General features: G+C 38.3%; 1 protein-coding gene across 1 annotated transcript in view; it reads left to right on the forward strand.

The window, feature by feature from the left end:
• Nucleotides 1–16,733, forward strand: part of LOC142378888 (FERM domain-containing protein 5-like) — an 87,027-nt gene that overhangs the window by 63,974 nt on the left and 6,320 nt on the right. Inside the window, exons 2-13 of the mRNA XM_075463853.1 lie at nt 2,009–2,113; nt 3,318–3,360; nt 3,476–3,554; nt 5,758–5,855; nt 7,639–7,762; nt 10,464–10,551; nt 10,718–10,806; nt 12,147–12,210; nt 12,629–12,720; nt 12,819–12,893; nt 13,052–13,120; nt 13,230–13,336. Of these exons, the coding sequence (XP_075319968.1) occupies nt 2,009–2,113; nt 3,318–3,360; nt 3,476–3,554; nt 5,758–5,855; nt 7,639–7,762; nt 10,464–10,551; nt 10,718–10,806; nt 12,147–12,210; nt 12,629–12,720; nt 12,819–12,893; nt 13,052–13,120; nt 13,230–13,336 (1,033 nt within the window). The remainder of the gene's footprint in view (nt 1–2,008; nt 2,114–3,317; nt 3,361–3,475; nt 3,555–5,757; nt 5,856–7,638; nt 7,763–10,463; nt 10,552–10,717; nt 10,807–12,146; nt 12,211–12,628; nt 12,721–12,818; nt 12,894–13,051; nt 13,121–13,229; nt 13,337–16,733) is intronic.

A 16,733-nucleotide genomic window follows, 5' to 3' on the forward strand; every position in this document is an offset into this window, starting at 1 on the left:
ATAGCTCAAATGTCAGGCAGCCTTGACAATGTTCAATCAAGTGTCACCTTAGGGTTTCTCAGATCAAGTTTTTATATTAAGTGGGTGGGGGGGGGGGGGGGGGGGGGAGCTTAACAGGCCCCTTCACAGATTTCCTTGGTTCAAAATGATGCTTCTCAGCAGGCCATAACAAATACTGTTGTTGTTCACATACCAGTCCTTCAGCACAGCTTTTCTCCAGTCCTCTCTTTTGCTTTGTGGCATACTGTACCAAGATACATTCATCAGTATCTTTCATGCTTGTTCTTTCTATTTGGCTCTGCCTGTCTCTATTTTTCCCACCTTCACATTCTCACATAGCTGCTTTTGTCTTTCTCTGACTATGCAGTTTTGTGTCAGTGTCTCCTCCAAAGGGCATTGTGGGATATTTTATAGTGTCCATTGCGGAAACAGAAGATGTAACTCATATGTGCAGAGTCATGATCTACTGGATGTATGTGCACAAAAATGCACAAGCACAAGCCCTCTTTGATGCAGCCTAAAAAAGACGTGTTATAAGACATATTGGAATAAGTTAACAGAGAATTTTCATAATAAAGCTGCCTTTGGTTTGTCAACTCTTCGTGTTAAAATAAAGCATTTACACACCATAAACTCATTTTTAAGCTGGGCACAGAGACAAAGTTCACCTGCCCGCAGTTAAAAAGACTTTCCGTTTCCAGCTCTTCTTGACATCATTTTGTAGAGTTGAGGCCAGACATTTAGATTAAGCAACAATAAGCAAAGTTGTGAAAAATTACCAGGTGTTTGTGGTTCACACCCACCACACTGTTGAACTACAGTATGTCAGTCCCCACCTTCCCACATACCAAGCCTTTCTTCCAAGGTTGCTGTGTCATACAGCACAGACATGACACTTGTAACAATCATGTCACAAGATGCAACATGATGCTGGTGATTCTTACCGAAAGTTTCATTATCAGATTAGTTCATCTCTTATGTGCTGTGCCCTCTCATAATAATCTCCTCTTTTCTATCTGAACATTATGCTTCTGAGCCTGATCAGTCCAATTTAGATATTTGAGCTGAGGGATACGGCAGCCTGTTAAAAATATTGCAGTGTCTTGGTTCTCAATTTTGCCAGCTTTGCTGTAAAGCCTCCAATTAGTGGTTTGTGATTTGTTGTACTTTCAGTGGCAGCTTCGGTACCTCGTTGTTCCAATATAAAGAAAGACTTGATTAAAAAAATAGGCTTTGATAAGTCTTTTAGGGGCAGATGTAGGATTTTGCAAAGCCCTGCTCACTTCTAGTTTAAGTGTTAGTGCTAAGATAAAAAGGTCTGTCACTCACACAACAAATCCATCTGAGTTTTTTGTCCAAGAATCATTTAAGATTGTCAATGATGTAATGCTTGAAGATGCTCAATCAAATGTAAAAAAAATTATTTTGAGTTTTTTTCAGAGATTCTATTCACACATATACACACGTCATGTATCTATACTGCATTCATTGCATGGCAAGTGCTTCCTCTTCTTCTCAGCCTGCCCTTTTCATTGCCCACACCTTGTCTCAATGCCTTTTCAGGTCTTTTTCTGTAGCAGAAATTTCTTCGAGCTTTCACAGATGGCTGCAGCCTCAATATGAATATTTGATAGCCCTCATATATCTCCCATGAGGATTGTTAAATATTAAAACACTTTCTGGTGGCCATTTTGATTTCTCAGATGCCCCCAAAAAATGAACTTCCTAATTAGACAGAAAGCAGTCACTGTGATGCAATACCATCTGTCTGTTTTTTTGAGGTGCTATTTTCATCTTTTAACGCATAAAATTGTTTGCTGGCCTGGACAGAGCTCAGACTTTGGATCTAAGTGTTTAAATGTACAGTCAACCCCCTTGAATCAGCTGGGAGTTGAGTTACTGCATCTGTGAATGTTCAAATTTTTGGAGAGGGGATGAGAGGGTTTTTTTTTCTTTTCCTTTTTTCCATTGTAGGAAGTATATGAATTTCCTTTTACCTGTCTTTCAGCGGGATGCCAAAGGACAATACCTGTTTGACCTCATCTGCCACCATCTCAACCTGCTGGAGAAAGATTACTTTGGCATTAGATATGTTGACCCAGACAAGCAAAGAGTAAGTATTACGTTCCTAATCATAAATCAAAATTCTTCATTATGAGTTTGTTTCTGTCATTCGTTTACCTAAGATATCAAATTTATCAATGTTTTCTTGCTGACTTTTTAGAAATCCCAAAAAAAGACATTCTTAACCCATTTCTTATGTTATAATCCGTTAAAATTTGGATGCGTCATTACTGCCTAATTTGTAAAAACAAAACAAAGAAACACAACAATGGGACCACAATCCTCATTAATCTGAATACGTCATGCTTGAAACGCACTGAAAAGGTTTTTTTGTTGCAGCTCTGTGTCCATGTTTGAAGATTTTCTCTGTGAACTAGGTTATGCAGATGACTTAATGTGTTTCTTTGAAATATCTCTATAACTTGTGGACTGAGTTTAGCTGAGCAAATCTCTTATTCTGGAAATCTGTTTTTATGTCTCACAAAAGTAAGTTTTGTATCTAACAGCTTTTCAGACGTAAATCTCAAAAGGTCAAAGGAAATAGGAAAACAGCAAAACAGGCAAACAGTTTAGTTTCTGTTAAGACCATAGAAAAAAACAACCCAGTCCCACAGATATTTTCTCAAAATCACTATCTAATGAGTCTTTCTTCCTCCACATAGATATTAGGGAAGGTGGGAAAACCTACAGCTAAATTATGCAAGCTGGAACAAGTGATTGATATATTTGTCAGAGGAGTTAATGCAGCCCTGGGTGAATTTGCAGGGCTTCAGCTGATTATTTGTTAATTATGCTCTCTTGAGCTGTGAATAGGATTACAAATGCTGTGAAAGTGGAGCGATTTTACAAAAAGGAGAAAGACTAAACACAATCAGTAAATGGCTACAAAGGTAACATTGCATCTTTGTGTTTTACACCTGCTCTGCCATGACTTCAGAGCTTCTATTATTGTCAGTGTCACTATCTGAGTGGCTCATCATGTTCAGCACTCTAACAAAAAGAAAGAACAAACAGCCCTTTTCTGATAATTTTCCAAACAGCTTTGTCTCCATCTCCTTCTCTTTGCATGATTGGACTAAGTCTAAATAAACAGAAGGCAAGGAGATGGGAGTAATTCAACTGTGACTTCCAGCTATAGATTACAAGTCATCATCTTCTGCTGCTGAGCAATCGGATGCCCAGACTGACAGTTTGGCAGCTAAAAAGTCTGTGTTCCGAGAGCAGGTCCTTATTTCTTCTTCCCTCCTTTGCAGCACTGGTTGGAGTTTACAAAGTCGATTGCCAAGCAAATGAAGTGTAAGTATTCAACATGTCTGATGTGTTTGTGGTGTAAAACATTAATCAAGTCCACACTCAATAACCATAGGGCCACGCTGAATGTTAGTTTTTATTATTTGCTCTCTGTTTGCAGCCCAGCCTCCATTCACCATGTGTTTGCGTGTCAAGTTTTACCCGCCGGACCCAGCTGCTCTGAGGGAAGAAATCACCAAGTAAGATTTCAAATGGTGTACTGGCTGGGGATTGATGACTGTGATGATGACTTATGTTTACATTTATGGTAATAAATATGAATGTTAGACTGTTAAAACTAATAACGATACCAGAAAGCTGCAGCTTTCTCTCTCTCTGAATACAAGTTTATGTTTCATTAGGCTTATTTTTTTTTTACATATCCAGCCGAATTTAACGGAGCTTACTGTAAACATGGTTTGTAATCAGTGTGTCTGAAACAATTAATTTGAAACAAAGATGACGTACATGATTGCAGTCATGTATTTGAAAAAAACTTTTGAACTGAATTTGAGGCCAGAAGGAAATCAGCAGCACAAACCAATTTGTGAAAAGTTCAGGCAAAATGTATTGACAAAGGGAAAAGAACCAGTAGGATATCCAGGGCTTATTGGATTCCACAGGACAGGTCAAGTCCAAAAAGAAAGACTTTCTGTGTTGAATGACCAACAATACACTTAAAAAAAACAGTTTGCAGAGAGGACATGAGAGATAGGAAAGTTTGTTGTATTAACAGTTGACACCACTTTGGAAGATTTTACGATTAGCAGATTTATTGGTGACAGGTGAGGGTGTCAGTATTGGGTTTAAAAGGAGCACCCGCCAAAGTCATGCGGTTTTTTTTTGTTGTTGTTTTTTTTACAGTCCGTAAGAGTTCTAGAGACAGAAAAAAAAAAACTTTTCTAACTTAGTTGGGGACGGATGACAGTGACACAGAGCAAATCTCAATGGCAGATATAAAAGCAAATCAGTTTTCTGAGCAGGAAGCGACTGCTTTTTTTGAGCTATCACTAATATATGCTTCTTACAGTTTTTAGTTGAAAGATGAATAAAATCACTGTGGCTTAGTAAAGATTCATTAATAATCTATACATTTTATAAACAAAATTAGTTACAAAGGAAAAGTCACAAGGAGATTAAATGATTGCAGAAAGATTTTCATGTGACACTTAAATAGTTCAATCTTGTGCAATTTAAAGTACAGTTTATCTTAAAGATGTGACAAATGATGCCATGTTGAGGATGTATAAATCCAATATAATTTCATAAGTGTATTAAAGCCCAGCAGAGTGAGCCTGTGTGCAGTGGGGTTTTAAGAATTTCCTTTCCTCATAAGCTGTCACGGAGCTCTCGCCACTGCTGCACTCTGTGTGGCAGCCTTGACAGCTGAACAAACTGCTGTAAGGAGTAAGGCCAAGCACTGCCGAGCACACAGATCCCTGTAAATCACATCCCTCATCTGGTTACCACGCAATGAAATCTCTTCTTTGCAATCTAGCTCTTCTTGATGGAGCAGACCGCCAGCAGGGGGGGGGGCTCCTCCATCCATCTGTTCAGGCTGGAGGCTTTCAAAGACGCAAATAGATACAGTAGCAGATAAATTCAGCCAGATATTTCACAGCTGTTTGGTTTAAAAGAAATTTGACATAGAGACTTTGTCCTTTTTATATACCTTCACATACATACATGATGAGTTGGTAGGACAAGCAGGGAATAATAAAGAAAAAGCTCACAGACACTTACATAAAAATGAACCCAGTGTGTATCTTGCTTGCAATTTACACAACAGACAGCGTGTAATTCATTTCGGTGGCATCACGGTATGCTTTATTGTAAATATGCTTAAGTTTTCATTATGTCTGCATTCACCACAATGCTTTGTGCTGACATACTATTTATTGCTTTGGTGCTTAGAGAGAAGCAGAATCACAGCTGTACGAAATTAATCTTTTACAGGAAAAACTGTGACATAAAGAACTTCTGGATATGTGAAAATTAAATTAGAATCGCTGGACTGCGGGAACTCAACTGTAGCCATATCTTAAATCATTACTTCTAATTCTTAAAATGAATATGTCTTAGCTTCACTTCTGCCTCAAGTTAAGCTAGGAAACTGTTTAATGTTTAATTGCACTGGATGGACAGTCATACAATGATTTGTTTTTCTTAAATGTAATTCTTAATTTATGATAAATGAGTAGTAAAAAGGCCCCGTAACAGATGTCTTAAAAAGCTTGCCTTTCCCCGCAAATAATTTATAATAGTAAACCTCCAGTCCTCTTAATATTTCTCCACATAACAACTTCAAGGGATGCGTTATGATTAAACTACAAACATCCACACAAAAAGTGGACACACCGTCAATGATAACTCATATCAACGTCTCTGTTTGTCTTTCCACAGATATCTCGTCTTCCTGCAGGTCAAGAGGGACCTCTACCACGGTCGTCTCCTGTGTAAGACATCTGACGCCGCTCTGCTGGCTGCTTACATATTACAAGGTGGGACAGTTGGAAGGTTTTGTTATCAGACAAGGACAACTTTACTTCTATTTCAAATCTGACATTGTTAGAACATGACGAACACTTTTCAGCTGTTTCCCATGCAAGCATGTATGTCTCAATGTGTGAGCACCACGATGAGTGTACAGTAGCAGTTTAGAGATCAAGTACTAGTACCAAACTTATGTGTGATAAAATAAATTCGGATAACAAAGGGTTCATTTAAAAGATTGGCATGTTTTCAAAAGTTGACTCTTTTTAGGGTGTTGGCTCATCAGTATGCAGAGAGTTGAACTGCATTGAAAAACAGTTGTACTGCCTGCCAAGAAGTTATCCTACTAGCATTTTGTCACCCAGCCTCTCCCTGAATTGAACTGTTCTCACTGTGTCCTTACAGTACCTACCAAAAGACAGAGAATCCATATATTGGAAGGCAATAGCTGATATTTTTGTATTCAGTTATTCACAGCTAAATATCATTTGCTGCAACCCTCAGCAGTGCTAAGTACACCAATTTTACAGAGAGGATTGTCTTACTAGATAAGGGAAGGAACAAAAAGAAGTTCAGTTAAATCATTTTCAACGTGAATGAGACTGAAGAAAGGGCAATTAACTCACTTGTTTAAAGACTTGGGAGAAAAGTACAATAGGTCTATGAGTTATAAAGGACCAAAGGATGGTGACTGTCCCAGCCAAACCTTATCTATTATTTTTGCTGGGTAAAAAGGCTATAACTTTCTTCCTTAGGTTGGAGCTGCCTGAGCCTACACTTTTCTTTTCCCATGTGTCTCGTGCTTGTAGGGGCACTCTTTGGCCTCATCGTAGCAGAACAAGTGAATCAGGAATCTTCTATTCTGTACCTTCTATAAATTCAAAATTCCTCCACCATATGTAACTGCAAGTCAGAGAACTGCGTCACAGGCTATATAGAGCTGGTTACAATAGTGCAGAGAATACTGGCAAGTGTTTTTGATGATATAGACACATCACCTGTATGATAAATGCACTGAGACAAAGTAAAAAAAAACGTTAATAAGAGATTTAGGAAGAGTTAATTGTTCAGTACACATTTTATGTGCAAGTAACACAAGGCTGCAATGCATTGATACTTAAAATCCTCATCTTTAAAAACTAAATCAGCAAAGCTGTTGAAGACTTAAAATAAATTCCTGTGACTCATACAATCAATTAGTAGGCTCCAACACCTCGATACATCAACTTCTGCCTCATCCAAGATCTGTGGATCCCTGAGTCTAAGATCTCTTTCTAATCAGCCTGAAACTATTAAGATTACAAATTAACTTCAGTTTTTCATGTGTGTTTTTACGAACATGTGCATTAAAACCTTAACTTCCTGCTTTCTGCCTAAGCTGAGAATTACCCCGACACACCAGTACAATGCATTCAGAGATTAACGTAAAATGTTTCTTTGATACAGTAAGTGAAAACAAGCATAACATTTTAGCTTTTCTGTTATAAGAAATCTGACATTCTTTTCAAAATGACCACACATCAACCAAACAGCAACCCACATACCACATATCAGTGTCTGAAGGTAAAAAAGTGTACAGTAATAGTTTATCAGTATCTTTTAGGGTAAAAATCAGACAACAATGAAGGCTGTGTGTGTCTAAAATGTAGTGAAAATTGCCAAAACACTAATTAATTGATAAGTTCAATTCATTATACTTGAAAATAGGTTGGTTCAATGGTCTTAAATCATTAGTAGTCATCCTCAACCTCTCATTTACCGTGTCCTTATATCTCTTTCACATTTTTCCAGCCGAAATTGGTGATTACGACCCCGGAAAACACCCCGAAGGCTACAGTTCCAAGTTCCAGTTCTTCCCCAAGCACTCAGAGAAGCTGGAGCGGCGGATTGCTGATATCCACAAGACTGAACTGATGTAAGGTGACACCTGTCTGGGTCCTAGGTTTTGCAGTTAATTTGAAAGTGAAATTAAAGACGATTGTTTCCAATAAATGGGGCCGCCGTTAGGTGTGAGTAGACACACTGTATTATTTAGAAAACTGCAATCTATCCAGTCTGATCACATCTTTGAAAGGAGTATATTTCTGAGGATATCAAAAAAGAAATTCTCGTTGGTCATCTGGGTGTAAAAACCCGCACTAAAGATTATCATGATGGTCCCCGGCAATGGTTGCATGGAATATCACACTAAGAGCAATAGTCTGGGAGGTCACAAAATAACTCAGTAGCTTTAACACAACCCAAGGCCTCTCTCATGTGGTCTAATATTAATGCTCATGAGTCCGCCATCAGGAGAACACTGAACGATAATGGTGTGCATGGCAGGGCTCTGAGAAAAGAGCTACTGTTCTCTAAAAATAACATTCCTGCCCATTTGCAGTTTGATAAACATTATTTTGGACGAGGCAGAAGGAAAAGCAAACGTCCCACCATCCGACACAGGTGAGCTGTCATTGATGACCGTAATTGCAATTATTAATGTTGCATATGACACCAGCGTGCAAAAGACGCATGGACTCTGTGGCGAACTCCGCTCCAGCTGGCTGCAGTGACAGGTCACTGACACTGTATTTCTGCTTAATCTAACATGTTTCAGACTCGCCCCGATTTACATTAATTCCTGTATTTTTATATTTGAAATTTCAGGGGACTTTGATATTAATTTATTATAGTTGGTTTGCGAGGTTGTGGAGTTCCTCTAAAAAAAAAAAGGCTTTAATAGGCTATTAAAAGAATTGTTGGAATGGCGGGATATTTATAAAAAATAAAACATACCGCCATTCCGACAATGGGAGGAAAAAAATGTTGGAATGGCGGGATGTAACCCATCTGTCCATGAACTGTCTCAAGATAAAGTGGGTCATGCCTCAAGACAATAACACTCAGCACACATGTTGTTACCTTACTCCAGCACAAGTGTCATAAAAGGACCTTAAACAACTGGTTCATGTGAGGAAATCCATCATCATCTTGAGATTAAGCTGCTCTGTATAGACAAATGGTCAAGGTGACGTACAAGACTGATCAATCGTTTCTGAAAAATGTTTCGAGTTCTCTATGTGAAAACCTGGTAAAGCCGTTGCTCATATTTATGCAGAAATGTAAAATAATTCTAAAAGGTTTACAAACTTCTCAAACACTGCTTGAATTTAGTTATAGCATAACCTCAACATGCTCCTGTGGTGATGTGGAGTTAAAGTAGTGATGAGGAGAGGATGAGGATTTTCTTTCATTTCAACCACAGATATAAAGTTTTTTAGAAGACTTTCAAAAATAATGCCATGAAAAGTTTTGATTATATAGTTTATATAGCTTTTATGGTACTTGCAGGTTTTTTTAAATCCTAATTGATGATTTGTTGGAATTTCTTTGTGGATTTAGTTTGTCTCAAAGTCTTTTTCTTTGTTCATGTAATGCCAGAATAACTTGGTGTGGTTAAGATCAGGGATCTGCATCGAAACATCTGTTGCAGGACTCTCATATAGACAGTTATCTTATAGATAAATAGTTCTACTTGCAATAAATGTCTATATTTTTGGGATGATTTTCATGCATCTGAACAAATTTGGATGCGTCACTGGTGGTACTTTGTGATGGATAAGAATCTAAAGTGCCAAAAAATGTTGCACTGCACTGTATGTATGCGGTACACACAGAACATTCGTCCCAGGCTGAACGCAGCCACTGGTTGTAGGTTTAATCCTACACTGCCCTCTATTGCTCAGTTCCACCTTTCTCCTTGAATTAAATGTATTGTGTCAGCAAAGGTAAAAGTCCTGTCAAAGTCATTTTATGAAAAAATAGTGATAGTATTAATTCAAAACTATAGAATATGTGACTGAAAGTCACAAAAAAATTGCAGAAAAGTACGTGTCATATTCTGCCAGGATGCCAAGGGTGTGAGTTTGGCAAAGAGATAACAATCATTATTTTCAGAGTGTAAGCAAACAGATACAACAGAAAAAACACTGGATAGTGTTGTGGGAAGATTGCAGCCCTTCATGTGGGTGGCTGGAGTTTGAATCCTGACCTCCCCCCTGCATGAAAGGTACCACCTCCAGTAGGGGTCCTTAGTCAAGACACCCTTACGCTACCTGCCTACCTGGGATATGAGTGTAAGTCGCTTTGGATAAAAGCGTCTGCCAAATGCATGAACATAAACATAATAAGCACTCCACTCAGGCCAACGTGACTCGTACACTAGTTACAGGGAGGATTATTAATAGAAAACAGTATTAAGAACAGACTGATTTGAAATCCTTTTTTTCCTTTGGTCAATACAGCAGTTACACTATTTGTCGTTCCGCTGATGTTTTACTTGGAATGACTTCACTAAAAGTGAACGAGTCACCTTTAGTTTTACTCTTCAAACACTGTGAATAGATTAGAATACATAACAGTTAGCAGCCAAAAGACGACCTGATTGAATGAGAAACTTCCAAACTTTTCACAATTTAACTATTTCTTCTACATGTTTTTTTTTTTGGTTTTTTTTCAAAGTTATACCGAAAATGGCCAATGAGTTTTAAACACTTACCCTAAAAGATAAATGATGAGTTGTGAGATAGTTACAGACAGAAGCTAGCACAGGATTTATTGTTTTTGTTTGTTTTCAGAGGTCAGACTCCTGAAACCTCAGAGCTCAACTTCCTCCAGAAAGCCCAGATGTTGGAGACATATGGAGTGGACCCTCATCCATGCAAAGTAGTCTTTTACAGACCTAGTTTACTCAATAAGAAATCATTTTTCCGTTTCTCTTATTGTGTCTTATTAATGCACAACATTTGTAAGAAAAAAACGTTTCAATTGTTCTTTTTCTAATTAGGATTAGATGTATGTGTAAATAAAACAATGATTGTGTGCCTCTCAGGATGTGTCTGGGAACCCAGCATTTCTGGCTTTCACTCCTTTTGGATTCACTGTGCTGCAAGGGAACAGAAGGGTTCATTTCCTCAAATGGTGAGCACAGATGAACAAGCTCAACATGATTATCGTATTTGTAAGCAGTACATTACGCTTTGTGTGTATAAAGAATAATAAAAAGTACTTGAAGTGTTTTAATTGAGGTTTGTGGGCATTTGTTTATTCATTTCAGTAAGGCTGAGGTCTGAACTTTGACTGGACAATTGCAACACCTTGATTCTTCTCTTTTTCATCCATTTTGTTGTAGATTAACTGCCATCCATGTGTTTATTGGCTTATTGATCCAATTTCAGGCAAGATTTAGCTGTTGGATAGACTCTGTGTTTGACTCTGGAATGCTTTGGCTTACAGAGGAGTTTGTAGTCAACTCAATGACTGCAAGGTGTTCAGGTCCTGTGGCTGCAAAACAAGTGCAAATCATCAGCCATCCACCACTGTATTTGACAGTTGGTATGAGGTGTTTGTGCTGGTATGCTGTGTTTGGTTTTTGCCCAATGTGCGGCTGTGCATTATGTTCAAACATCTCCACTTTGGTCTTGTATGTCCGAAGGATGTCGTTCCAGAAGTTATGTGGTTTATTTCGGATGATTTTTATAGAGAAGAGGGTTTTTTCTTTCAACCCTTCCGAACAAGTCATACATTGTACAGTCATTAACTATAATATTTAACCTGCTACCTGTAAAGTCTGAGATGTAGTTTTGAGGTTTTTTGCAGTTTCTCTGAGCATTACATAGTCTAACCTGAGGGTGAACTTGCTGCGACTCCCACTCCTGGGAGGATTATCAGATGTCTTCTAGTTTTTCAATTTTGAATAATCTTTCTCACAGTAGAATGAAGGGACTCCAAATTGTTTAGAAACTGCCTTTTAACCCTTCAGCAACAAATGCTTCTCTCAGATCATTGCTGATGTCTTTCCTCCTCAGCATTGTATTAACACACACTTGGATGCTACAGATCAGTAAACTGCCAAAAGTCAGCTTTTATTGAGGTGTCTTGTGGAGGCAGTGAAGGTGCACTTATTTTTTCACACACTGCTTCTTCATTTTGGCCCAGTTTTTGTTCATAAGTGCAACATGTCATGCGTTGAGGTTGTATTTACCCAATAATTTTCCCAATTCTAAGAACGAGAAAAGATTTTTATTTCTTTAAGGTTTGTCCTGACATGTAAAACTTTCGAAATGAAAGAGACGTACTTTCTTTTACATACGACTGTATTTTGTTGCCATTTCTAATTCAACATCAGCCACAATTAATACTTTGCTGTGTTTGTCCTTTGTCTGTCTCTCACTTCTTTCCATGTTTTTCTCTCATTCTCTCCATTCTTACTTTATTTTGCCCTTCTCCTTGTGCTCTATCCATCTATATCTCAACCTCAGGGAGGAAGTGACCAAACTCAAGTTCGAAGCAAAGACATTCCACATTTATGCAAATCAGAAAGAGGTATGTACGTTCATTATTAAAGCACTCTCTCCAAGGACATGAGAAGCTCAGGACGTTAAATGAGTTCAGCTTTGTATTTCCCATAAAACACTGGCACCTGTGGCCATGCACTCTATTCCTAAGAAAGAAGTGAACTGGTATTAATTCCAGAAAAAAGTTGTTCTTCAATTTAATCATTAATTGCTTTTCAATCACAAAGTGGTATATTAAAGGCAGTGTTTAAGGGATAGTTGTTGCTCTACAGGGTAAGAGGAAAATTCCTGAGTGAAACATGTTTTCATGACTTGAAAGCAACCATAAGACCTGGCTTTGAGGATGATATTAGCCTTTGCAAATGTTATTGCCAATCACTATTACAAAAGTATTGTTAGTATGGAGAAACTCTGAAATATGAGCTAATGTGCTGGATCTGTTTCAGGACAGGAAGATCATACTGACTTACTTTGCACCTACACCAGAGGCCTGTAAGCACCTGTGGAAGTGTGGAGTTGAGAACCAGGCCTTCTATAAGTGAGTAACAGGACCTACAGGAGCCAACATGATTTATCAAATTTGATTTGTATTGTTTTATGATTGTATATATGATGTCTCCCCTTAATCACTCACAGGCTGGAGAAGTCGAGTCAAGTCCGCACTGTGTCCAGTAGTAATCTCTTCTTTAAGGGTAGCCGTTTTAGATACAGGTATGAAATGCCATGAGTGTTTTTGAGGCACAATATAAATGCATTAGACAAAAAAAGTTTCAGACACATTTCCATGACTAGTATCTGTGTGATTGATTGCAGAGCTCTTGCCGTGTTGATTGCAGATCGATATATAATTTTCTTTTCTGCTTTCTCAGTGGCAAAGTTGCAAAAGAAGTAATGGAACAAAGTGCCAAAATAAAGAGGGACCCCCCTGAGATTCACAGGTCACCACTTTTGAGTTATTGTGCAGTGATAAAACTATATTTCTTAGGTTTGAAGGCGTGCACATTTGTTTATGTATGTGTTTTTTTTGTCTTTGTATGTTTGTCCCAGGGCTGGCATGGTGCCCAGTAGGAGCTGTCCATCCATCACTCACGGCCCTCGTCTGACCAGTGTGCCCAGGACCCGGCGGAGAGCTGTGCATATCTCCATAATGGAAGGTAGAAAACACGTAAACACTCCCATACGCACAAACACAAGAGAGAGAGATAATTGGGATGGGAAAAGGAAAAGTTTTCACCATTCTACGGGTACGACTACTGTAAAAAGTAAAAAGTAAAGGTTTAAATCACCTCATTAAACCTATTATAGCTGATTATTTTTCATTAGTTTTCTGTCAGATGTTGAAAAATGGGCATCACCTCTGTTAAACGGAAGGGAAGATCTGTTTGTTTCCAACATTTTTGTCTGATAAAACCCCACTGTTCATTTTAATTGAATTATTTGATTAGTTTTATTTATTTTATGAGGTGTAGCCTAACACTTCCCGCCATTTATCAATCACTGTTTTATGCATTGATCTATTGTTTGTCCATTCCACCGGTATATCCATATTACTTTTTTTTAAGGATTTTTTAGGCTCAAGCAGTCTTTATTTGAAAGTAGGTTGACAGGAAAGGTATCAATGAGAGGGGGGAATGACATGCAGCAAAGGTTCACAGAACTGGACCCAGGCAGGCTGCATTGTGGGGCTTTAGCCTCTGTTTATGTGCTATTGTGATATAAGGGCTCCTGCTTGACAAATATTTGTGCTGCTAATATAGTCTACATTAGTATCTTGAAGTCATGGAAGTTAAAACTGTTTCTCTATACACAAAACTAGATTAAACTGTCAAGTAACACAGCACAGTTAGATATTTATCCCACACACCCATTCACAATGGGAGTTATACAGCCCTTCTATCAGAATTTTTTTTGTTAGGATCTGCTATGAATAACATGTTGCTATAATTATGTATGCTTTCAAATTTTTATCTAACCAACAATATAGCCATCAAATTTATGATCATTTATGTCCTCAGCTAACTGCAGACAGTGTAATGAGTCATCATAATGTTCCAGTTGCTGTTTTTATGATTTTGCTCGACAGTGATCAGAATATCCATGATTATGATAACCCAGTATTCCATGTGTTTTTTTTTTATCTTTATATTGTTGTTTAGTCTTGATTCAAACTTTTTATTTTTGGGATGAGTCAGTGGGGTATGTTATTTGGTGTCACTTCAATAATAGAGACAAGAAAATTTGATTTGGTGTAGGTGGGCTTGTCTCAAGAGGCCGCGACAGCAAAATGACCTACATGTATGATAGTTATGTCGCTGTTGCAAGATATTTTTAATCTAACTAAGCTGACTGTTCAGTGTGATTTGTTGTGTTATGGATTGCACATACACAGTGCACGTGGAGCCCTATTGAACACTCTCACCCAGTTATGATGCATTGCACACATTTTCTTGTACGGAAAAAGTAGACATCAGTAAGTGCCTCTCCATATCGACAGCTTCCGTTGCTAAGTCTAAATCACTCTATCAGTATTTTCATTCAGACCTTTCTGTCTCTCATGGATTTGTTTAAATCTAAAACACACACACACACACTAAAGAGCACCTATCAGACACTGGTCTCAGGTATTGTTCTCTCATGAGAAATTCTTCCTGTCAGTTTACATAGGGCACTTACTGTCCCCTCACTCCTCCAACTAGCTATTAACCTTTTGCCAATACTTCCGCTGAGAGTAAGTTTGCTCTCTGCTGATCAAACTAATAAACTTTTCGTTAAGTCTATTTTTAATAACAGGAACAAATTATTTCTTCAAACTAGGCCTCCTCTCGTCATTAACATTGAGTACAGGCTGTGATGCTGCACGCCAGTATTGCAACAGTGACAAACAAACCCCCTGTGTTTTGTCCTGTTGCTCTGTCTACCCTGGTATTTGAACTGGTAATAATATCTCAGCCTGAAAATAGCTCCTGCTGTCAGGGGTCATGAGGACCAACAGCAGGGAGGAAGCGTTGTGAACTGTGGCACAAGTGGACTGCATTCCTTAGCCTTGTCTTTCACTCTCTTAGTGTCCTCCCATTTGTCTATTGCTGTCCGTTTGCCTGCCAGTCTGTTTGAGCTGTTTCTCTGAGACTGAAGTGCTGCTTAAACAGCTGGCTGCAGTAGAAAGTAAAGACAGACAACAGGAGAATAAAAAAGAAGAGGCAATTTGAAGACAGCCAGACTTGAAGAAAGAGATCGCCACAGGCGTGTCAAGGTTAAACTGGTGCCACTTGGTGAAGCTGAATCATGGTGAAGTGTCTAATCCAAATCAAGACCAAGGTGAATGTTCACTTGCGTATGATCAACCATTGTTATCGGGATGTGAAGGTGCGAGTGCTCTCTCTGGGACCCAGGCTTCTGGGTAAAGCTCTGGGGGTCCTACCACTCTTCCCAGCCCTCCCCGGAGGATCTTCCACTTCAGGCTCTGGTCCTGGGTCGGGACAGAGCTCCACAACCCCCTCCAGGCTAGCTGTCCCACCCTCATACCATGGTGGCAATCAGCCACAAGCCAGCTGCTCAGGTAAAAAAAAAAAAAAAAAAAACGGCACTGGTTTTGTGATATTATGATTACTGGGAACGGATGTATGGATTGTTGTGGGAAAGACCATTATAGTGGATGCTGGATATTTGAAAAGCTGCCTGGACATTTTTCAAGAATTCTTTCCGCAGTATTCAGTTGTGATTGAATAACTTTCAGAGGTTAAATATAAAAGTAGTAAGGATGAAGTCAAAGTTAAGCGAGTCCTAAGAGGATACTGTTCTTTGGATTATTGTTTAGTTTAACAGGTTAGATATACTGCTGATAATATATGAATTTAGGCAGTGATTTAATGACAGTCAGGAGAGGATCCAGTGCTCAAGGGTTTTTTCTTCTAATTGTTGTATTACAACCTATCATTTAAGTAGAAATACTTTTAAATTGTATATCATGGACCAACACAAAATACAATAATTTACAAATTAGTTTTGCTATAAACCAATTGAATAAGATCTGGTGCTGCCAGTTATCTTCATCGATCATGTAATTAGTTCAAGAAAGTCCACCTTTTTGCAATCTAAGTATCTCTCTAACTAATGTGTCAGTATGTGTGTATATATATAAGCAAGCAACATAGTGAAGGAAAAAGAGCTCTACTCTGAATGTCACTCAGAGCACCTTTATTATTTTAGCCAACAAAATACAGACTACTGGAACTAATAGACCAGGCAATAAGGACACGAATCAGAGATACCATATAGAAGCTAAAGAGAACTCTGAAATCAGAGATTGGAGTGTCTGCTTATAGAACCACAAAGCTGACCTTTATTAAAGAGTAACCTGACAGAATCTACTTGCGCACATGCAAGAATATTTAGCAAGTCAGACGTCAGAGTAAATTAAGAGCTTAGCGTATATATATCTGTCTCAGAAATATCTGAGATAAGTATAAGCCACTCTAAGTTGTGTTTTTTTTGCTGTTTTTGGTCCTTTATCTTAGCTCTGTTGTGGAAAAGATAGAAGTCAAAGTAGACAAA

The sequence above is a fragment of the Odontesthes bonariensis genome, chromosome 1 (assembly GCF_027942865.1).
Source record: "Odontesthes bonariensis isolate fOdoBon6 chromosome 1, fOdoBon6.hap1, whole genome shotgun sequence".
Taxonomy (NCBI): Eukaryota; Metazoa; Chordata; class Actinopteri; order Atheriniformes; family Atherinopsidae; genus Odontesthes; species Odontesthes bonariensis.